At 39.1% G+C, this 25,319-nt stretch overlaps 1 protein-coding gene across 2 annotated transcripts in view; it reads right to left on the reverse strand.

Annotated features, from left to right (window-relative positions):
• LOC123960406 (EGF-like repeat and discoidin I-like domain-containing protein 3) overlaps nt 1-25,319 on the reverse strand; it is a 124,005-nt gene that overhangs the window by 34,396 nt on the left and 64,290 nt on the right. For both annotated transcript variants that reach the window (XM_046035111.1, XM_046035110.1), the window contains exons 5-8: nt 18,106-18,287; nt 9,329-9,484; nt 8,105-8,249; nt 7,796-7,980 (exon numbers count right to left, since the gene is read on the reverse strand). In XM_046035111.1, the coding sequence (XP_045891067.1) occupies nt 7,796-7,980; nt 8,105-8,249; nt 9,329-9,484; nt 18,106-18,287 (668 nt within the window). The remainder of the gene's footprint in view (nt 1-7,795; nt 7,981-8,104; nt 8,250-9,328; nt 9,485-18,105; nt 18,288-25,319) is intronic.

Raw genomic sequence — 25,319 nt, forward strand, 5'->3', positions numbered from 1 at the left:
GTGAAATACTCAGACCGGCCTGTCTGGCACCAACAACCATGCCACGCTCAAAATTGCTTAAATCACCTTTCTTTCCCATTCTGACATTCAGTTTGGAGTTCAGGAGATTGTCTTGACCACGACCACACCCCTAAATGCATTGAAGCAACTGCCATGTGATTGGTTGATTAGATAATTGCATTAATGAGAAATTGAACAGGTGTTCCTAGTAATCCTTTAGGTGAGTGTATGTTTTCAGTGCTGTATAAAGACCTTACATAATGAACCATTATGTTTTTATTAACTTAGAATGAGCCCAACCTTCTATGGAGGTCACTATATTTTGTCATCATGTTTCTACCGTAGCCGACAACAAACAGCGCTACAGAGTGCGTTTCGTCATCACAGCGTTCTTCTTCTGCTTGTTTAATTCAGGCAGTGCAGACGCCTGTCACTACATTAAATACATATATAGAAGAAGAGGATATAATAATAATAATATACAGACTGAATACTCTTCTGGTTTATTAAAAGTAAGAAGAGAAGTGACATTTGGACAAATGAAGGAGCACACACATGTTATTTAGCACGAGAGCTGACAGCCTGTGGATCTTTATACCATGAAGCCAGAGGAGTCTGGACAGATACAGACAGCTGACAGCAGAAATCACGGATGTTGTGGATTTTCCCAGATGGAAGGCTATAATGTGGGACAGATGTTTTCAAAGCGGTGCTGAAGTTGTCTGTTTTCTGCTGAACAGGTAAATAACTTAGGTTTGTCAGACTTTAGCGATGCAAATGAAAGCTGTTGTCTGATAGCTTTAGCTTGAAGATGGCCATAATCACAGAGAGAGCTGAGGTGTTTCCCCTGTCAGTGGTGTGTACGTAGTTGCATTAATTTCATGTCGCCTACTTATTTTCCAGCCTGTGGGTTGGTTTTGCCGATTAGTTAGCGAGACAATCAGCTGATCAGGAACGTTAATTGGCAATAAAACCGTAATGTTAACTTAGAGCATGGAAGCATCAGCCAGCTAAACTTTTACCCTAGTAAAAAAATCATGTAAGGTTAGTTGCATTGGTTTATTCTCCAGCGCTGGCTTTGGCTTGGTGATGTAGTTAGTCTCTCTCCAGCGCTCTGTTTTGGCTTTGTCGGTTACGTTCCACAATCAGCTGATCACTAATTGGCAATAAAACAGCAGCTTCCATCATCAAAGCTCAGATCAGCCAGCTAAACTTTTACTGCGCTGGTAGAAAAAATATGTAGTTGGATTGTAACAACTGATGAATATTATTGGTAATGAAACGGTAACAGCGGGGAAGCTCAGATCAGCAGCTAAACATGTATTTCTTTTTACTGCTAATGATGATATATAACAAGACCGTGTGCCTATCAAGTGACCAATAATAAATATTTTCAGAATTTGCATTAAAAATGTTTTGAATATTGCTTCCCCACTGTGCACACTAATGTGTAATTTGTACTTTCACATGCTAAATGTCCATTAAAAACATTGCACCGTTTTACCACAAGCTGAAATTATGGCTATCAGTACTACTTTGCATTTCGGTTGTATTTTAACATTTTTTTTTTAATTATTAATTATTTAATTATCATCTAATTAAGCAAAGTGAAAGGAGCCTTGATCCTCACCAGCCAATGCCTTTGTAAACTTCATGTATTATGTGGTTTATAATGGACTGTGGTGCAGAAACAGTGAGGCTTACATTGTCCTGTTATCTGTCAGTGTTTATACATGAAGCACTAGATGTGATGTTCATCATTTACTTTGGTATGTTAGTCCAGATGATCAACCCTCCCAAGATGTAAAATACTGTATTACAGGAGTATAAGACATCATGTAGCACTTCATTTCTTCATGTTGTTGATTAATGAACAAGTAACAATAATATTTTAAAAAAACTAAGGTTTTACTGAATAATTAAGTTAATGTAATTTCTTAATATCCATCTAAAGAAACCTGATCACTTGACTTGCTATCTCATAGATGTCCTGTCTCAGGCACCGTAGCCATACAACTCGCTTGGATAGGGGAGGGGTGGTGCAATTCACAATCCTCACCACTAGATGTCACTAAAATTTACACACTGAACCTTTAAAGATGACACCAAACCAAACGTTCTTCTGCTTTGCCGCAAGGATATGTAAGATCCTAAGGGTGAGAAAACATGCTTAAAGTTCCTCAGGTGAATACAATTTGAGACCTGTGATTTTTTTCAACCTACTTTGAATAACAATACATTGTCAACCTGCCAATTCATTCCTCTTCATTGCTTACTATTAATCTAATTTCTTTACATGTCAAAGGATTACAGGTCAATCAGTGTTGAATGGAGCAGTGAATATATAAAACCACCGACTGTATAACTCAAATATTGCATACATGCTCAGATTATTTGAGAACATTTTCAACAAGGCATAAGTTGTACTGAGAAGTGTGCATAGTCCACTGACTAGTGCTGTGTCTCAATTCATGCACTTCCACACCTACAATTTTGAGGGCATGAGTGCCTTCACACTGAGAATTATGGCAAAATGCAGTGCACTGTGAGTACCCGGATGGTGCACTCGTAACGGCCAAAAAGTTGAGTGTGAAACGGTGGATACTTCTCACCTTCAACGACTGCCATTTTAGATATGTAGCAGAAGTGGGCGGGACCAACAACACAGGAGAAGTGGAAAGCAGCAGAGAGAGAGGCCAACAACAGACCGTCTTTTACAAGTTTCGTACACTATTTCATCACTAAATACTAAATAATACATTGAGGCGAGAAATCAAACGTGTAGATGTTGAATATTGACAGTTTTACAAATAGCGATGGTGGATCAAAAATGTGCTTGTTGAGTGCAAGTGGCAGCGGGGAAGCTCACGCCAACCCGCTAGTGGAGCTAGCGAGGCTGGCCAGCCGCCCGCTCACAGAGCCCTCTGCCGCTGCAGTCACACATACCACTGCAGCCAGCTCAGCAGAGACTCCAGCAACAACAGTAGAGGAAAACACATCTGTAAGATAGTTTAAATGTTCGTACTGCTGTTATTCTGCCATTACATTTGAGTAATTTCAGACATCAGACATAACATTGTTAGTGTACAGTTGTGGTTACAATACTTGCTTTCTATTGCTTTTATTTTATATAATTCTTATTTATGCATCAATATACCAAAGAAAATTACTTGTAAGTTTGAACTCTGCAATAAACCCGATTCTGAGCACTTATTTTGGATGATAAAGCCTGGATTATGGGTTATTTTGAAGCTCTGCAGGCGGCCTCTGTGCTGGCGGTATTGTGCAATCTTGCGATAGTCATTTCTAGTTAGTGCACAACAGCAGTGTTTGATTTGAGACAGTGATTGATTTGAACACTACCCTGTCAAAATGAACGCACTAAGCAAGTCAGTACATAGTGTACGCAGTGTACTGCATGTTAGTATACTAAAGGAAGTACCCGAATTGAGACATAGCATAGGTTTGTACTACAAATATGCTCAACTATTACATTTATTCATTTAGCTGACGCTTTTTATCCAAAGCAACTTACAAGTGCTATACATGTCAGAGGTCGCATGCCTCTGGAGCAATTAGGGGTTAAGTGTCTTGCTCAGGGACACAATGGTGGATGGGTCACAATGGGGGATTGAACCCGGGTCTCTCACACCAAAGGCATAGTCTTCGCCATCACCACCCCTATAAAAAGGTGGGATTTTTTTTTCTATTTACAAATCTCAAAAATCAATTATCTAAATGTTAATTTATATATGTAATGTTGATGTACGCATAACAGAGAACTGTTTCCCCTATATGTGGTGCATTGCCACTGCTGAATGAATGACTGCCACTACTACAACTTCACATGATCATTAATATCAATACGCATCTAATGATTTTCACTCGCACACTGTGCGGTTAGCGATAGCTAACATCTCCTTGTGTTTCAGACACTGGTCTGGAACCTGAGCAGGACTGGACGGGGCGGAGTCATGTGACTCCACACGTGGTAGTATGTTTTTAAGGGAAAAGTACATGAACACACACAGTGGGGAAAGTATTAACACGATAAAATAAAGTTGCTTTCTCTAAGTGCTATCCCGACCATAAAACTGGCACCCTTTTGATTCCGAAGCTGATAACGCGGGGCCTGACTGTAAAATTGACAAAGGGACACGAACCAGCCATTGGCATTTCCCTGAACAGCCTATCAAAACTGCCCCTGTTACCAAATGCCTAGAACAGTACAACTGTTCGACCATTGAGGTTCGATTGTGGAAAATATTTGATTATAATACGCGCAAATATATTTCTTTTTAGACATTAAGTTTAGAAAGGCAGTCCCTTGGGAAACCTGAGACACCCCCTGGGGAACCACGCCCCAGGCAACAAAAGAGCGACGCGACCTCTCGTACTCTCTTCTCTTCGTTGTTGGCTCTCTTCCGCTCTGCTCGGCTCCCTGGACGCTTCGGCACGCGACGGCGTGCCTCGCCAGGCAACGCCCTCAGACTTGGCCAGCGAGACCGGCCTTTTGTTCGCCTGAAGCTACACACCTGAAGTGCCGCGACATCGATCTGCCTTCAGTTTGTTTTATTTTCTTTATTTTTTTTGTTTGTTAAAGTTTAGTCCGTCAAGTTACACTGGACTAATTCAGGAACGACCAAGTTCCATTTTAAGCCTTTTTCATCGAGCCAACTTCACCGAGGTCAGACCAAGCCACGTGGTCTCGCCAGCTACAACGAAGGAAACCTGAAAACAGCCGAATTGCCAGACGGAGGAGGCGTTTTCAATCAGACACGGAGAACCCTGGAGAATCCCTAGCAAAAAGCCAGGATCAGGCAGCTAGAGTGGGACCCGTGCAACAGGCCAAAAGCAGGCTGTCGACAAGCAGTAAGACTTAACACACGTTCTGTGATCAGATATGTCCATTTTAACTCCTAAAATCATAGCATTAGTTTACTTTCATTAGCTCTTCTATGCCGTATGAGTCAAATGCTTCCCGCAATCGAACCTCCAGGCTCATTGTTCAGTAAATGTTTATGTTCCCTGTATCCAACCATCATCTTATCACCTTAGTTAGAGAATAAATTCACTGTAATATAATCAAGAGCTGTGTGTGTTGCCTATTTCTACGTCCCTGCCGAGAGAATTGACCCTTTAGATATGAGACTGACTGACTGATTTAAGATAATTGAGCGATTATTAACTACCTAGAGGTCCGGAGACTCTAGGATTATAACAACTCCGGTGGTGCCCTGAAACGAGGAATCTGGTTTGATTTTTATGAATAATAAAATTCATAACTGGGTATCAATTCTCATAAATTTATTAAATTGCATAACTAAATTTCAGGTTTGCTACACTGTACATCAAAGCATAGCCAAAGGAGATAATGAGTAAGTCAAAGGTGATGGATGAATCCATGTGTTTTTATATGGAATACTTGTTCTATGCGGTTTAGAAAACTAATTTCAATTCTTCTTTACTTCCTGTCAGTGGAGATACCTCCTGGAACCTGTTCAGTGCTACCCACTCAGGAAAGTGAATCCTTGCTAGTTTGTTGACTACAATAGAATTAAGAGATGTAAGATGAAGACACAATATCCCCATTCCAACATTGTTTATTTCTTTGTTTTAGGAATGTAATCCACCAAAAAACTCTCCAGTCCTGCTACAGTACTTGCCAGAACATGTACAGTACATGTGTTGCATTAACACGGACACAGTGAAATTGAAAAGTAGCTAATGTCTGTCTGGCAATTTCTCTTTGCTTTGTGGCCATGTTAATGTGCATAATTAACTAATCAGCGTATGCCAGCTGGAACACTTGGCAGCTGCGTCCGACAGTTTCAGCTCCTCTCTTGAAAGCATCTTGAAAGATACTGGATGAGTCTCCCTCAGTGTAATTTTATATATAGTCAGGCCAGAATAACTTTAGCTTGGACAGTCCCTTAAATGGATCCAGTTCTTGTCTCTGTGTTTTTGTTTAGATTTTACAGTATTTTGTGGCACAAAATGTCCATTCTGGAGTATTTAGTCTGCTAAAAACTATGTTCTTAACTTGTCAAATGATTACATTCAAATGATTCATTGTATGCTTGAGTTGAGTAGCTCCATAATTGACCACTAATTGGGCCAATGTGTCATTGTAATTCCAACAAGGAAAAATAATGTATTGTTAATGTCTTGTCAACTGAGATGTAGTCAGGGTAGTGTGTCATGTCAAAAATGGATACGCAATTCTTCAGAAACCTACAAAAGACAACTATAACACATAGTTAGGTTAACAACTACTATGAAAGTAAAACACCCAAAACCTGTGTCAACTCATGACTTCAATATTTGATATTGAAATGAAATCCAGTCCTATGCATAAAGAAATCCAGTTTCATACTTGGTGTCTATACAGACATTCCCACTACTTCCACTGCACAGGAGAGCAGTTGTCTTGATGAATAGGAATACTTAATTTGTCATTAGGGCTGATTAATTCTATTAATCGATACGGTTTAAAGTCACTCACTAATGTCACTGAAAATCAGTTATTTTCCATGGCATCCTGTATACAGAAGACACTGATTCTCAAGTTTAACAAATGCATATAAGACGATGACTAAATGTAAAAAAATTGGTCAGTTCCAACAGCTGTGTCCATATAAATATGAAACAACATTCTACAGTATATAACTTAATTTTTCCTTTTAAAAGCCAGATATTGTATATGCCTGTGTGTGCAGAAATGGTCCTTGGCAGTGGAAGCTATTGATTTTCTCACTGCGCCTGTATAGCGTCTCCCTTCTCCTCCTGGCACAGCATGTAATATAAGACCACAAGTTTTCCTTTACCCACAGCAATCAATTTTGCTTCGCCGAGCTCCCTGGCCTGGATGGGGCCTGCCTAAGTACCTGTCTCCTCCGACACACAGCGATGCATACCATCACCCTTAGCAAAATGCTTTCCGCATAATAAAAAAAAAAAAAACATATCTGACTCAAGACCCGACCAATCTAATAACGGCCAGACAAGCGAGAGCCTTAACTGTGTCACTGCTAGGGAGGTGGTATGCGTGGAGTGAGTGCAGCAAAAAGGCCAAGAAATCAAAGAAATCTTCAATTCCTTGAGAAGATGATCCACATCACAATTTCTTCTATGCTATCAGTTTTGCAGCCTTTTATCTTAAAAGAACAACAAAAAAATCCAATATACCAAGGCATACTAGGCATGATTGATATGTATCTGAAACTTCCTAGGCCACCATCAATCTCATATATTGTTAAGCAGAAAGACTAGGGTGTAAACGTTCACTAAGAGACGTGTCTTGTCCCTTTTAGGAGACATTTTCAGCCATCAGTTACAGTAATGAAAACAAATGGATTGGCTGTTTTCATAGAGATAGAAAGCCTGGGCTGCAGCCAGAGATAACAAGGCTAAACTCTTCCAGCAGTGGGCGTTTTGGATTCAAAAAGACATGGCATGAAAGGGAAAGAAATGACTACCTATTACAGACTGTTTCTAAGAATAATACTGTTAGCTAGGTAATAGGAAGGATTTTAAGATATAATTTCCTTCACATCTGACAGTGCACATATCAATGAAGTCTTTCCCTATGAAATAATTGAATCCATTGGCATGCATTACCATGTACACACAATCAATTACTATGCCAGGGAGGTAAGAGCTAATCCTTCAGCAGAATGAAAACCAGCCATCTGCAAGAGCCAGGCTGTCTGTTGTTCATTTCCCTGCTAATATATTGATCTGATCTCTACAGTAGCTAGAACAGATAACAGATTTAGCTCAGATAGCATCTTACCTGTAGCCACTGTGACTGGTCACTATGTCCAGCTGTCCAAGCATTGACCTTGCCCTGTTTGTCCAACCGGGCCTTTCCAGGCTCCCAAGTGAACATGTCCATGTTGAGCGTCCTGAAGATGCTGGATGCCGTGACCTGGTAATCCTGGATATGGCCCGACTTCATTCCTAGTGGTTCAGAGCAGCCTGGCAACACCAAAACAAACAGATTTGTTCTAACTTTCCTGACTTAACCCTCCCCCCCCAAAAAATCTAACCATTTTATAATTAATTGGTGTTTAAACTTATGAACTAAGCGCAGCTCACTCACCTGTTAGCTCACAGCCGAGCAGCTCCATGCGTAGGGTACAGTGCCTCCTGCAGACTTGGGGGTAAATTCGCACATATTGGGCTTCAATGGGAGGCGTGAAGGAGTTGGCTGATGGAGCGTTGTTATCAACATTTCCTCTGAAAATCTGTTTCAGGGGATGAAATAACAGCAGATGGGGGTGGGGAGGATGGGGAAGCAGATCAGTTTTGCTGTAATGTAGCAGTCTATCTGGCGCTGTCTCTAGTGTCTACTCTACACTCAACAAATTGCTGTCATTCAAGGTCAATGAGCTAGAATTACAGGGAAAAATAGACAATTTCTCGCACCATTTGAGGCGGTAATTCATAAGAACAGTGGTGTGTTTTAAATTAGTGCTCCAATTATATCGCTATACCTTCTGGAGTGTTTTATCCAAATGACCTGAGATAGGTCTGACAGAACCTCTCTGATTTGAGTGACTGATGTAGTGCATGTGTGAGGCGTGGAGAGAAGGCAACAGAATAAGAGATAGCGAGGGAGAGATAGAGCAGTGTGTTTTCATTTGTTACAGGAAATAACTGTCACTGGACAGCAACAGGTACCACAAAAAAAACACATACCGAACTTATATTAGCTCAAAGATCAGGCCGTGCAGCTACCTCATACACATTGACAGGGCTTACTTTACTTTACTTTAGGTGCTACCACCTCGAATACTGTATTCAAATTTACACTCTATCATGAATATTCTTGGTTTCTGTGTGCTACACACTAAATAAGAAAAATACAGGACAGACAACGAACAAAGTGGAAATCCCGGAATATTCATGTCCAGACTCGTTGTTCCGTGTAATAAATTTGAGAAGAAGTTTGGAGGTTGGAGGGTTATTCGGAGCTCGGCCAAATGGAGGACAGCCGTGGTTTGCTGTCAGGAATGATAGAACACTGTGTGGCCTATTTGGTGGCTGTTCATCCCCAAATAGTATAAAAATTCAATCTAGAAGTCATAAAAGTGGAGGGGGGTAAGGGGCAGCAAGATGGGCCCGGTGTGTGCTAGCTAATTAAAAAGCCATCTCATCATGTCCTCCACCCTGCCCTTGACTGAGTCTCTAGTCGCTGTGTGTGCACATGTGTGAGTGTGGACGTTTGTGTGCCTTTGTCTGTGTATTACAGAGTGAGAAGCTAAAGGGAAATATGACAATGCTTCTGAAGGCCTCTGTTTGTGTGCCCATGTGTGTGTCTCACCATATCCTCATCTTTGCCCTTGACTTTGTATGTTCTCCAAGTCTTCCCGTCATCACTGTAGGCTACTTTGTAAGACTTGACGTACTCTGGGCTGCCGATACGCTTTGCACCCTGGGTAATTAGGCCCGTGACCCTCATTCTCCTCTGCAGGTTTATCTGTGGAGCCAGAAAAGGGCAAAATCAAAAAATCATAGCTTCATTTTTAGACAGTGTGATTGCATGCATCTGTGTCTGTGTGTGTGCACGAGCGGTCTTATTCAGAAAGTCTGTGATCAAATGGAACATTTAATCAATCCTCACGCTCCAGATCCAGTCTGTCAACCCTGTGCAGACTGTCAATATGGTGCCAATGTAAAGCGGCTTGGAGAGCCAAGAGGAAAAGAGAAAGCTAAGAAAGAGGGAAGTGATGAATGTTTCTAAAGATCCTGCTTAGCACGCACAAAGCAGGACATCAAGCACAATAGGCATGGTGAACACCAGTTTAAGGCATTGCTTTGACATGTTTTTCACTGGCAGGCCACTTTGATAGATTGCATATCAGAAAAATTGCATCTATTCCACATATTTTCGTTTTACAAATTAGCAAAAGCATGTTTGGCAGGGTTGCAATTTTGCCAACATTAGATGGGTTTTCATATGTGCATGTTTAATTTATGTTTCAGTGTTTACACACCAGCATGGTACACATACACAGAGTGCACATATGAAGCTTTAATATTACATGTTTGCTTTCATTTCTTTATTTTATTTCTTAAAACTAAGTGGGAAAAACAATGCCAATGCCAAATACGCACATCACTAATTGCTGCTACATGATCACTCACAAAGGATCCTTCAATAAGCACAGTATCTCTCCCAAAAAGTTAGTCTTCAATCTTTTTGATATATAGCAATTTAAAAAATGTCAAAGGTTAAAGAGTGATCCATTTTGAAGCATTCTTATTTGATTGACAGGAGTTGGTGCTTCCTCATCTCCAATCATGCTCCCAGATCTTTGCCCAAACTTGAATTGCCTGCCTCCAATTACATTATGGCAGCAAGCCCTATGAGTGATGTTATACATGCCAATGTTTTTCTATAGTCTGTGTCTTAAAACCGTCATTATTGGTTGACTACAAAAGTGCCTCACTCACCCTGTAATTCTGGTGAACTTGTTTGAAAAATGAGTCTCCAGAGTTATTTAGTTATTTTTCATATTGGCTGACGACAGCTCACTTGACTGCGACAACATGAAGAAGCCTGTGGTGACTAAAGAGTGGTGCTGTGTTGGGTTACACTCGCACACTGTACTCAGACACACACACACCTGATATTTACAGTGAATATTAAAATTGATTTTTCTTTTTTTTTTTTAAATAGGGCAGCATAACACAAGGCAATTTCGGTATTATAATACAGTATCACACTTTTGATAGTTTGTGACAAATAATATAAAGTAAATAAACGGTGATGACAGTTATTCATTAATCATTTTGGCACCACGTTCTCACCAAGCTGCTTCATTTTCAGGAAAAAAGATACTTTGGCTCATCTTGCTCACCCTCTGACAAAACACAAAAACGCAGCTGTCTAGTCTTTCATTGCTGCAGAACAGAAGGGCAGCAATAATATAGTATCGAGTGAATATTAAGCAAAGTACCATTGAATTCCTCCTATGAACTGCACTTGTATAAACTGCATTTATTCTTACCATTTTTTAAATTATGCAAATAAGACTATTTCAGTTTTCGTTTGTGAAACTGAAGTCGGTTTCTATTTAAGAACATGACCCATTTTAAAGCTGATCCACAAGAAATGGAAGTTTAACCTCACTGACAATGTGACCACATTCAAGGGGGTATTCCGGGGGCTTAAGCTCATTTTTATGGTGCAGACATGTTAGCAATACTATGAAATAAGGCAATTTACAAGTAAAATTTTGAGCAAAAGCTCAAACTGAAAGTCTGAGCTCGCTAAATTATGCTCTCCTTTTGTGTTAATAAAAAAACTGTGTCTCCTGAGGACGTTACAGATTAGAGTATTGGCTCTCGTGAATCCAGCACAAGAAAAGAACTGTTTATATCAGAACTGTCAAAAAAGGATAATGTACAATAATTCTATTGCAGCGTGAATTTCCTATCTAATTTCCATTTGTAGAGACAAGACTCAATTACACATATTTTTCAACATACTTAAACCAACGTATCAAGTTAATTATACATAAGGACCCCTATTATAGCCTCAGAGCTGCAATGACCCACTCTTTCTCATTCCCAGCATTTCTTCACTCTACTCGGTTTTCTCCATAGACAGAGATACTTCCAGCACTAATTAGAAGCCCTGCCACTAAAAGGCCACTGCTGGGGTAATTGGGATGATCCTTCACGTTTTTTATGAGCACTCAGACACATAGTGATGCATTTATTTGTTTTAGCGAGGCATCATTGGAAACAAACACCATGAGCATACCTTTGTCTACATGTGTCAGTTTACAGGAAAGTGCATCAGATTGAGGGGTAGTGTGAATGTGTAAATTGGCAGAAATAACACTACGAAACACAGATTAAACCACAGCAGATTTTGTACAAAAAATGACCCAAAAGGAGGCCAGGTGGCTCAGTCGGTTGAGAGAACCCAGGGCCACAGCTTAGTCCCTATAGCTGTGACCCTTGGCCCTTGTAAGCATGTCTTCTTCTTACTCTCCCTAATTTCCTACTTCTCTCTAGCCTATCCAAATAAAGGCTAAAAAGCCCAAAAAATATCTATAAATTAATAAAACATAACCGCAAAATTTGTCAGTTTTGTTAAGTATATCACAAAGTTGCCATAATGCTTGAATGCATTGTGCAACTGAACCCACATTTAGACAACACTAAGCAACCAATCGACCACAATTCAGAATTTTTCCAAAATCCACATAATTGTCTACCACTATGACTGTTTTGATGTGAAGCTCTTTCAAGATGTAGAATAAAAATGTCTAGTCTTTATTTAAAAAAATACAAATAAAAGTTACAGAACTGTGTGTTCTTAGTCGACATATGCACTCTCTAAGTTCAGCTTTAGATTGCAAAAGAGAGGCAGAAGGAACACTGTAAAAGTTTACAATGAACTCTTAACTCTTTCACCATTTCACCCTTTCCTTCCACGGTATCTTGTGTATGGAAGCACTTTGAGTAAAATACATGAGCCTCCGAAGAAAAGAACTTCTACATCAAATAATTTTCTGTTCTCTACCTTTATTTGCAGCACAAAGAGAATACCACTTGCTTGCGTGGTCTGATTTAAGCAGTTCTTCACACATTCACTACTGTGAGAAAAATGCTCAGCATGTTACCACCAGCAACATCCTGGAACTGATTATGTCCTGTAGCTGTAAATCGCACACTAGCCTCAGGAAACACAATATTGAAGCATCCCTGATATGTCTGTAAGTCTGTATATGTAACGGTTTTTCTACAGTAATTTAAAAATGATCACTTACTTTAGATGGTTCTATTGACAAACATATGTCAAAACATGGGTAGTATTTATCATGCTTGTAACAAAGTAGATCTTGAGTTATAGTAAACAAGAGCTGTGAGCTATGTATAGCTGAAACAATTAGTCGGTTAATCGATAAGTCAACCGTCAGGTTATTAACGGTAATTATATACGGTAATATTTGTAACCTGACGGTAACAAATATTTTAACAATCGATCAGTGATTTCAGTCATTTTTCCTGCAAAATCCACAAAAATCCTCTGATTCCAGATGTGAGGATTTGCTGTTTTTCTTCATAATACAGTGAAGATAGCTAGATTACTATTTTAGGGTTGTTGGTCTGAGAAGAAAACAGCAATCTGATTAGGTCACCTTGGGCTTTGGGGAATTATAGAGAACATTTTTCACTATTTTCTGACATTTCATTGACAGAACAGTTCATTCATTAATCAAGAAAACATATCAATAATATAATCAATAATGAATATTATCATTAGTTGCAGCCCTAATCAAGAATAAATCTTCAATTCTTCATCTCAAATGCTTTTTGTTTTGTAGTGCTGCTGTAAGGGAGTAGTTCACTAATGTATGTCCTATTATATCAGAACCTGAAAGCCCTTTGCTAAACAATGAAGAACAACACTTTCCATTAAATTCTCTCCAGAGCTCATTAAGTCTTATTTCAAGGAAAAACACATTTATTTACAGCTACAGCCTTTGGGTGAAAATGAAACTGACAACAAAGTGGCTAGTTTCCTTTATATTGCCAAGACCACTAACTATTACTGAATATAATCATACCAACAAGCAAGACCTGACACACACACGCATACAAAGGTCAGGAGCATTTAAAGAGAGAAAAAAAAATCCTCTGTTGATCACACACTAAGATGAAAACTGTTGAGGGAACTGTAGCAGTACTGTAACAATTAGACTGTCCTGTATCATTGTAACAACCAAAGAGCCCTGTGGTGCTGTTGTGTAGAGAGAAATGCATGTGAGCACATTTAAACAGCCTTCTCTCTCTCACTGTGCTCTCTTTTTCCATAAAAACACTGGTGCAGATATTAGGTATACACTCAAATTACACCTGTGTAATTTTCCCCTTCTTTTTGGTTGAATTATGTAATATTTGGTGTGTAGGGTAATTAAACTTTATGGTCTGTACATTGTACCCAACCACAGTCACAAATACCTCTAGGAGCGCAGCTTAAAAAAACGGCATGGAAAAAAACGCCCAGACCTAAAGCATTACTGAGATGTTTTGGCAGGACCAGGAATAGGCAGCCCCGCCACTGTAGTGAGTAAGTGACTTGAAGCAGTTCTACCTGGGAAGAGATGGTCAACACTGACTGATGAATTACTCATGGTTACTAAAGGTGTTTCATTAAGGCTAAAAAACCCTGACTCATTTTTATCTACAAATATATTGTGGTAGAAAATGTGATTGTGTTCAAACTAAAAATGTTGTGCAAAAATGCACAAAATGCTTTTTGTCATGCTGTGATTCTAAAATAAACTGTAATGGAGACGGAAAGGCATTTGTCAGGGTCACATCTGAATCACAAAACAGACTGTATGGTTGAATGTTTTAATAACTAAGGTTACACTGTAATGAAAAGGGAAGAGCTCCCCAGACAGACGTAGAATTAGAGTCTGAGCAAGTCTAACACACTGATGGAGATCTGCCTCTGAATGTTATGTCATTAACTGTTTAGCTTCCATTAAATTATGTATGGACCCTCTTCACAAGTGATTTGGATTGTTTCATTCCTCCAACACAGCCGGCTGGAGCTATATTTTGCTGATATTGGTCAGACCGGCAACATATTTCCCTTGAGTGTTCAAATGCAATTTTATGTGTGAGCTAGTCATGGTGAGGCTGTAGAAAACTGATATTCTCACAGTACATAGATGTGTGAACAATGGCGAGCTCACACACACACACACACACACAGGCAGACACAAACACATACACAGTGAATGTGCGCTTTGTCTACACTTCTATGATGTATTATTCAAAGTGTGTTGCTCTTTGGTTCATTTGTTGAGGTTTACAGGTTGGCCCTGGCTGACATCCAAAGACATGCACTGCACCAGAGGAAAACTTAAAAATAGCCAGACAAATCTGATCCCTATCCTGATTGGGTTGTCATCTGTCAGAATAACCTGTTTCACATGACAGACATGCAAACAGTCACACTGTATCACTTCGCACTATAAAAGCACAGCTCAGACTCCTTAGCATAATCCCAAAACACTGACACAACTGTACACCTCTCTACTCACGTCCCAATTATCCAGGCCCTCTGTAGAAACACACAATGCCTCCAGCATCCCGCACAGCATCCCGCACAACATCCCACGTGGCATCATTAAAGTCAAACAAACCGCCTGAATGTTTTATGTCCCGTTCTCCTCACCCTCTCCATGTGCCCCGCTCCTTTTCTCTCACTCGTGTTGGCTGTTTGTTTGACTCTCTTTCTATTTCGCTCCTTTTTTACAAATCCATTTTTGCCCTGTCTTACTATTCTCTTGTTGTTAGGTACAGCTTCACGTTCTCCATCACGCTGTCACACTGTAGTTGTATGTTTTTCTATTATATTTTCTTCACGGTTCGCTGACTGTGTATCACGCATCTGATGGCAGCCCACATCAAAGGTTGCTGTCAGCGTTTCTGTTACCACAGAAGTGACTCAAGAATAAGACAAATGTAACTAAACTGGCTATTTATATAATAGTTAATCAGATAGCTAAATAATCCATCCATCCATCTATCTATCTGGAGTAATGTGCAATCAGCGTGATGAAAGTGTCATTAGGCCTGGACCTGGCATTCAGACTGAACTGGAGTTGGGGGGACATTTATATATCTATCATCTGACAGTTATTTTATATGCCACAGCTGTGTCAGCACAGTTTCATGATGTATGACTATTTGCTCAACATAAATCCAGACAATAAGTTCTACATAGGTCTCCATACGTTGGAGCCATCCCTTTACAGTTTTTGTTGATCGCTTTGGTACTATTATCGCAAATATGTGGTCAAATTTTCACGACTTTTAGTACAAAACACCAAACTCATCACACGTGTAAAACAGCCAGTCTTTCATTCAAAACTTGCCATTGTGCATTCATTAGGATTGTAAACATCTCTCACTACATAGCCATTGATTCAAAATATAATTTTCTTGTGAAATGTCTAGGAACATGTGGTTTAATCACCAAAATGTTTTAACTATTAGTGAATCCAATAATAAACAATGCAAGATACATGTTTCAAATCGCCTTAGAAGTGCTGAAAGTCGTATGCTACAGTAATATAAAAGAACAGATCACACAGTTTCCACATTAGGCAATACACTTACATTAACCAACATTTACGTAATCTATCATTTTAATAATATCTATCCTATATGTAATCAAGTTGTGATCATTGAAGACATCTTCTCTAATTAGTGATGCAAGAAACAAACTTTTAATGTATTTTAAAGTACTGCAACATAGGTTTGTCTAATCAAATGTAACTCGAGCCTGTCCTCTCTGACGGGGGCCTTACCCACCTCTCAACCATTTTCATGAGCTCTGTGATTGATTCCACTGCTTTGTTGTCTATTCTGCTCCATGTTGAAAGGAATTGCTAGTGTGCATACCCCATTTTACAGTATATGTTTACCGCCACGAGAACCTAGCAATGTAATTATTGATGCCAACCATGTAGTGTATTTTACAGTATTGTATTGTACATACTGTAATCATTGCAGTGATCCTTTGTGTCTATGTTTGTTAGAGCACTAGGCTACCAAAACTAACAAAAGATTTTTGGTTTGAATCCCACCGAGGTAACATGAAAATCTCATACCTTAGGGTGGTGATTCTGAAGTATTTACATTTTTAAACATTTCAGGTAAAATAAACAACGATGCATGTAAAAAAAAAAAAAAAAAAAAAGCAAATGTTTCTGTGATAATTAATTAGGAACAATGAGCATACTCATAGTAAAGGTATTTTAACAATAGATAAGAAAATCTTATTCAAAGTTACGCATGTACTTTGTATGAACATAATGTATTTCAATGCGAAACATGTCTTTGTAAGTGTTATTGTTGTCCTCAGTCAATGTCAGATGTACTTAGTTGTGAAAAAAAACGTCTTTTTTTCTTAATCATCTGTTGTGTTTTTTGTACTAAGAGTGGTAAAATATTACCACATACTTGTGTAAATAGTACCATAGCGACAGAAAAAAAAACTGTTGTAGGGTTACTGCTGTAGGGTTAAAATTCTTGGGAATGATTTTTCTGTGATCTGGGCAGGGCAGTATTAGCAAGGACAGAATCTTTTGACGCGATGTGCAAAACTAATTCAGGACCACCAGGCAATCTATCATATCGATCTGTCTGTGTAGTACTTTGACAATATGAAGTGAGTAAAGGCACAGCATGAAGGATAACTTTAACAGAGACGTGCATATATCAATGCTTTGCTACTGTGAACATCTAAATTCTTTTCCTTTCACAGTTGATAGGGCTGTTTTAGATGAAGACCCCTAGGTGGTCATTGAAACACTATATCTAAAGGATAAAAACAGGCACTAAATTGTTAAGCTGAATTCAGCATTTTTTGTGGATAACAGGAAAATGACAGTTAGTATTACTGTTGAGTGTTGTGTAAAAGTATACATCAAATCTCTCTCCTGACAGTACAGTGATTTGCAGATCGGAATTTACACAAGACATAACAAAGCAACAATGCATTGAATAATTCCAATGCTCTGGTACTGTAGTTCTGTTGCAAAGGAACCTCTATTGTCAAACTCAGTTTATGAAAGCAAGTGCCACTGCAGTCAAATGTGTGAGCGTGTCACAACTGAACGTCAAAAGAATAAATGGCACAAATGAATAACTGTTCTGAATCATCATCACAAAGTGAGACGCAACAGCCACTAGCTGAATATAGTTCTTTCACACTGTTGCTCACGCTTGACTCCACCTGCATTGGTTCTACCCCCAGCTTACACGTTTTTATTGCTCGTTATTACCAGTCAGTAGTCCATTTTACAGTATCGGTAATTAACACGTTAAGTTAAGTTCAAACAGTTGCATTTTCACATACAACGGTTTATACTAGCCATAAATTACAAACTAGTGATGTTGTATGGCAAGAATCGTATAAATATAAATCAAACAAAACTATTTAAAGCCACAGAAAAGATGAGGATAAAGTATATTTATAACTGAGACTGTGCCTGTGTCTTAATTCATTTGTGCCTGGCCCTGGCTTTTCATGGCTCTTGTCCTGTGACTGTGCTGTACCTGTATCCACGGCCATCTGTCATTTTCGGCAGCAGTCCAAGCATTGACCAGGCCCTTCTTGTTGAGGCGTGCAAAGTATGGGTACCACTTCTGCAAGCCAAAGAGCGCACGGTGGGTGGAAGATGCTGTTATCTGTTGGTTGGAGATTATACCGCCCTCCATGCCCAGTGGTCCAGAGCATTCTGAATGAAGAAGGGGAGAAAGACACAGATGAGCCTTCATTTAGTTTCAGCACATAAAAATATGTGAAACTCAGCCTATGGGATGCATATAGATTTTCAAATATACCACAAAGGTCACATTTTATAATGTCAGTGATTTTGTCCTGCACATCTTCCTCTAAAAATGCCTCTAAAGCAGAGTTGATATCCTGTTTTAGTCTTCTCTACTTGTACATTATCATACACGGTCATTAAAACTTTCCTTTAATCTTTGTTGTTCTATTTTTGTGATGACCACCTATTGAGACCTTGTCTTTGAGGTCACCAGAGATTTGCCCACCCTGACTCCTGTCTCTCTCACTATAAATGTTGATTTGATTCATCAGAAGAAAATTCAGACGGTTTCCTTTATTGCAAAATCCTTTGGAGTCACAGCAGCCAGCGAGAGGACTCCTCTCTGCCTCCATGCTGTTCACATCTGTGGGACAGACAGGTTGCCCCTTCATCTCTTTCATCAGTAACAGAGCCCTCGGGCTTTCACCCAAGGAGCAGCGGCCACTTCTGGACAGCATGATCCCTAAAGTCAAAAAGCTTTGAACATCCTACAGACTGCTATATAAAAGTGAGGAGGCATGACTGCAGTATTTACACACAAAAGCTTGTTTTCCCTCTTAAACATAATTGGTATGTCCAGGCACATCAAGAGCATTTTAATAGACATACCTGTGGTGAAAGGGATTATGGCAATGTGCATTCAATAGAGGATTTGTTATGCTGCAAAACAAGTACCTCTTTGTGTTTCCATTTTAAAAAAAACTATTGGGAAATCAAATAATAATAGAAAACACATGAGAAATGAGGAAGCAGATGGTGAGGTGGCTTGTTTCCTTATTGCATGGTTAGATAAATATCAGACATACTAAAATATACTTTTATATAATTTTACTGCATACAATTGAAAGTTGTTCGTCTATGTGTGGCCCTGCGATGGACTGGCGACCTGTCCAGGGTGTACCCTGCCTTGCGCCCAATGTCAGCTGGGATTGGCTCCAGCCCCCCCGTGACCCTGTACGCAGGATAAGCGGTTGACGATGGATGGATGGATGGACAATTGAAAGTCTAAAGAAGCTACCACTACTCCTCAAATGAGATTTTCTCAATTGGTCATTTACACACAAAACATCTGCTTTTATAATAATAATAAATTTAATATCCAATTTTGTGACCACCAACTCAGGATGGAATTAGGATGGGATGTGCATACAAATTGTATAGTTTGCATCTAATTATAAAATTACTCAGCCTGTGGAAAGGAATCATAATCGAGGACTCAGGTGTGCAAAGAAAAAAACCTAAACAGTTCAACTGGGGTTGAATAGCTGTTCCAAACCGCTGAGGCGTGTTGCCATCAAAAGTGAGTACGATTTGATAGCAGGTCTTCAGAATCCTTCATCCTGAATAAATCGTATTACAAAGTTGTGTACATGAGACTGTCTCTCCATTGGATATCATTCAACCAAGTTTTACCATGCTTCTCATTCACTTAAAAATAACTTAGAAAATGGTTTCCACACTGTGTAATTTGAAGGAAAGCAAAACAGCTGAGAGGTGACACAAAGTAGCTTTGAATTCAGGAAGCAAAGACCCCTGCATCATTACATTTCTAGCCCACAGTGCCTCTTAAACATAAACAACATCACAGCTATATTGAAGATGTGCTGCATTAGTTGTGACAGATGCTTAAGTTTGAATTAGTCTTTAAATTAAGCACATAGCTGACATAAATGCAAGGATTTCTCAGTGAACATTTATATTTTTCTGCATCTACCACCTTAGTGGAAAGAGTCTTGGCAGTATTTCAGTAATTTATGGTCTGACACAGACACAAAAAAGAACATTCACTGCAAAATATGCTGCAGATACATCCAAGAGACGAAAAGCTAGCATTGGGTATATAGTCTTAAGAACATTACTAGGAGTTTACTGGATGTTTTGATATCTTATTTGATGGGAAGACAGTGTGTGCTACACAGATAAACTACATGAAATTGCAGTTTGGGACATTTAATTCTCTATCAGAGTTGAAAGTCATGAGGTTGAATACTGTGTAGCAAAATTGAATTTATTCCCCACTGCCTTTCTTGGTGTTACAGCAGTAAACATATAGCTGTGACAGTTAGAGGTAGAAGTGTGTGCATTTTCGTTTTGCTCTTCAAGTGTTTTTTTTCTTAATGGAATGATGTCCTAGTATAACATAACTGAAAATATTATTACTGATGCTGTATTTAATTGAACCGATTACAACTGCATCCAGTTTATGATGGAAATGATGTGGGAGGGATTCCCCCGTCGCTGTTCATGGTTCACTTACAGGGAGTGATTAGAACAATAAAACAGAGGAGACACAATATATTATACTTCTTTTGAGGACAGTGGTGGATCTGATTAAAATATATGCCACTAATTTGATTTCTCCCTTTAGCATGTCTCAGGTCACAGATGATTAAATAGCTGTGTTTAACAACATGAAAACCACAATTCTTGGGACAGCTGAGGGGACTTGGAAATGTCCCAAAAAACATGAGAACATATCAAGCGCAGCATTCAGCCAGAGGCACAGGCTCATGCCGCCTGAGCTGTAAGTGTCCGTGTAAACCAGCCTTCAGGGCAAGCCTGGAGCAATGGTCAACAGAAGGCTGCGATGGGGTCTTTCACGATTTAAGCAAAACACCTAAGCATTTCAAACCCAGCACTGTCACACAGACAGACAAGGCACACACACACACACATACTGTACCAGCAGACAATGAAACTGGCTGTGAAAAGACTTTCACCTCAGAATAAAGCCAAGAGTCAGAGAAGAATGGAACAATGAAAACAACCCTAGCACGACTTCTCCAGCTGCTAAAACAGTGGGCAAGCGAGCAAGCTGGGGAAACAGTGAGTAATGTCTGAGGACAGTCCAGGGGGATCGACTGGAAGCTAGAAGAGAGCAAAGAGTATATGTATGTTTGTGTGTGTGTGTGTGTGTGTGTGTGTGTGTGTGTGTGTGTAATGCCAGAGATGTGTTTAAGTATTCCACTTTGGTAAATTACTCTTGCTTCACTAGTTCTTCGATGTGTGTGATTCATAGCCTCCAGACTTATGGAGGATAGTGTAGGTGGCTCCTGTAGCCTACTGCTGAAGCTAAAAGAAGCTTCTGATTTTCCAATATCTGATGAACTTTATTTGATTCTTTGAACAGGTCTTAGAGAGGATAAGCAGCTTCCATTTTGAGACATGGTAAACCAGTTTAAACCTCTGGCTCAGAAAGATGGTGGATCTTTTTTTCAGAGTGGCTAGGACTATCCAAAATGACCATTGTGTTGGATATATACAGTGATTCAAATTGCACTGATCCTTGTAATTCAGAGACAGTTGATATCTGTATATTTTAGTGGCTTTCTCTTCTTAATACAGAGTGAAAAAAGTGCCTTTCTGCCTTAGCCGTGGAGTTTAGTACGTCAGCAAGATATCTCAAAATTTAAATAGTCATATGTCCACAGAATTGGACATAAACAGTACACGCTTTGGGCCAGGGAGCAATTGATGATCCCATTATATCATTTTTGCCTTTACTATAAAACGACCATAGTGTACAATGTATATTTCAAATCCTAAGGGCATGTATTTTCAATTCCACTCAGATCTAAAGTGAAAGGAACATGTCTTTAGGTGTTGCTGTAAATTGAATTGAATTGTCCCTCTGAAATGGTACAATGCACAGAACTTGTTTTCTTTTTCTAACTCTAAGGAGAAAAAAAAGAAAAAAAGCTCTGCATGCTAACAGCACAGCAGTGCTAAAAGCTAAATGCAAATGACAGCATGCTAGCATGCTCAAAATGACAATGCTGATGTTTCACAAGTGTAATGTTTACTATGTTCACCATCATGTTTTAAAGTATTAGCATGCTAACATTTGCTAATTATCACTAAACACAAAGTACAGCTCACAAAAGTAATTAGGATACATCACATTGTCTGGGGACCACATATTTCTGTATAAAATATTGAGCCAATCCACATTGTAGATGTTGAGATGTTTCACAGCATATTTTAAAACTTGGACCTGCTGGTGGCGCAAGAGGAAATGTCAGGGGTTCACCAAAGTCATAAGGATTAATCCTATGGGTACTGTGAATGTCTATAATTTCAATCAGATAGTTGGATTGCTGTCAAGCATGGCAAAAAACGTGTTTCAAACTGACCCACAGAGGGCAACATATGATCAAAATATCATATTTCCATCATGAATAATCTGATCAACAGATTTGTGCAATTAAGCATGTCCATAAATGGCAGTAGGGTGTTAATGGAGTTGAGGGTGATATTTCCTGACCAAATGTAGAGAATATAGATGGTGCCGATCCATACTAAGAGAAATACAACGTTCTTCATGAATCCCGACTTTGTAAGGGACCCCTTACACATGCTATTTTCTGGCACAAGCACCAAATGTAATTATCACCCTGATTTAACTCCTGAGAGTGAAATGGAATCTATTTTTCCTCATTATGACCTGACGTTAGGACTGAGGTGCAATATTGCATCAACACAGTCTCCTATTTGTCTCGATGTTGTACCTCTCGGGCGGCTCTCTTGTAATGTATTCTATGTGGATGTGGTGGCAAGACACTGTTGCAAAGTCGCAGTCCTTCTCACCTTTTGGCAATGATGGGCCACTCTTAACGAGCTGCCTGCCAGTCGTCCGTCAGAGCAGCAGAGCCAGCCAGCCCCCAGGCCTTGGCCTGCTGGCCCCTGAGCATACATCAGCTCTGCGACAGCACACATCACTAACACCACCACTACCATGATGTGACAGCTGAATCCATCTCCCACAAGCCCTACCTACAGACTAAACAAATTAGAGCCCCACTGAAATTAATGCCAGCACACCAATACTAATGAGCATGCGGTGGAAAGAGGGGATGAGGAAAATAATAATAAACACACAAAACCATACGTCAGCCATACACTAGAGGTTCAGGTGACACATAAGGTACTGAAATGAACCTGTATGCATTATATGTGCGTGTATTTGAGTGTTTCAGCATATGTGCGTTCACACGTTCATGTGCAGTTATCCATTTGTAAATATCCAAGTCAGCAATCAATATTTAATGAAAAATATATAATATACTATAATTAAACAAACAGGAATAAAAAAAGAATACATACTTACATTTTTTCAAACAAATAGCAGCCTGGCTGCATAGGATTTTTTAGACCGATACTGATGCTTGAGAAATACTGAATAATGATGTATTACCAATATTCATTTTCTTTTAACAACTCCTAATATAATTAAACATTTTTGATAAGGTTCCTTTGCATTTGTTTTTTTTTGTTTTGTTTTTTTTATTAACAATTGCGACCAAAAAATGCACTGGGTAGGACATTTTTATTACTTGAAAAATAAACTTGTAACTACTGGAGTTGGAGTAAATTAAATCTCAACCAATAGCACTAATCGTCAAAACTGCAAAAATAACTTTAAAAAGTCACGCAACATAGTTTTTCAACATTATCGACATACATTTTAGAGTAACCTGGAATATTTAAATATGTAAATCAGTGGCTGGCCAGCGGTGCCAAATTTTTTTGTACTGTACATTTTAAGAATGTTTCACCACATAAAAAACCCCAAATGTTTATATTATACGTCACATGTAATAAAATGGTTGAAACAGGCAGTCAGCAACACCATATCAAAAACTGTTCAATATGGAGTTATGACAAAGCTAAGACTGCTGACAAAAGCTCATTGTTGCTGGTCATCACAGTAATGCGACAAACTTTCTGGCTGGTGATTATTCTGGGTAAATAGCAGTCAGAAACAGTGACTGTCAGAACAAGCGTTGGAAAGATTTGTCACTGTAAACAGAGCTGCAAGAAACACTGATGAATCTCAGCCCTCAACATGGTCTGAGATGACCTAATGTAACCTGAAATGGCCAAAAGAGCTGAAATCTAACCTAAATACAAAGAAAAAATAAACAAACAAAACAATAAAAGCATTTACACTTCAAAGCAACCTCATGAAAACATAGGCTAATCTCCATCAAACAGCCAGAGCTTCTAGCTTACTGCAGTAAATAAAGATACATGGCTACTGGGTTTTATTTGATGCTACAGAGGAAAGTGAGTTTAAGCAAAACTTGGTGAACTTTGAACGATTTAGCTTCTGCTCAAGGCCGATGGTTCAACAATTATCTTAGCCTTACGATGCTTTTGGAAAACAGGACCGTGAACAGTCATCACCTTTCCTCAATGTTGGATCTTTAACAAACCATTTAACCCATACTAGTGTCTGAAAGCATGAACGTGTCTGGACGATTACAGCCCAAATATGTTTCAGCAGAAAGGCTGAGGCAGCTTGTGCCAAGCGTTATCTCTCTGTATTTCATGCCTTCTTGTATGTTTTATTGGAATTCATGTTGGCAAGTGATGGATACGATTCTTCTTCTTACTTGTCGCTTTCCATTGGATCATGGAAATAAATATTGAAGGCACTGTAATTATTTCAGTAAAATTGGATTATCACTGAACATACAGGCAATGGCCAAAAGCTCCTGCCTTCACATAATATCCTCACGCTGTTTTCTGGTATAACCAGAAAACGTACAGCTGCATAAACAGCCAGTGTGTGCTCAGGGCTTGCCCACACACACAGCGTGGGTTGCGAGAACAAGTCAGAGGAGATGACGAGTCCTTGTATATAAGTACATTCCTGGCATTTTCTATGTATGCTATATTCATTGGGGGCCCCACCGACTGTACTTCTTTTGATAAGGCTGCAACATATTCAACAAACAGCTTGGAATTTGATTTCAAAAGGGACAATCCACCACTTTTACAGAGCACTGGATTTGAAATGAAAAAAACAAAACAAAATAAAGAAGGTTACAGTGCTTTTAGCTTCAGGGGTGTTTGGGGTTGTTTACGTACATACATACATACATACATACATACATATATATATATATGCATGTATATATATATATATATATATGT

The sequence above is a fragment of the Micropterus dolomieu genome, linkage group LG21, assembly GCF_021292245.1.
Source record: "Micropterus dolomieu isolate WLL.071019.BEF.003 ecotype Adirondacks linkage group LG21, ASM2129224v1, whole genome shotgun sequence".
NCBI classification, from domain to species: Eukaryota; Metazoa; Chordata; class Actinopteri; order Centrarchiformes; family Centrarchidae; genus Micropterus; species Micropterus dolomieu.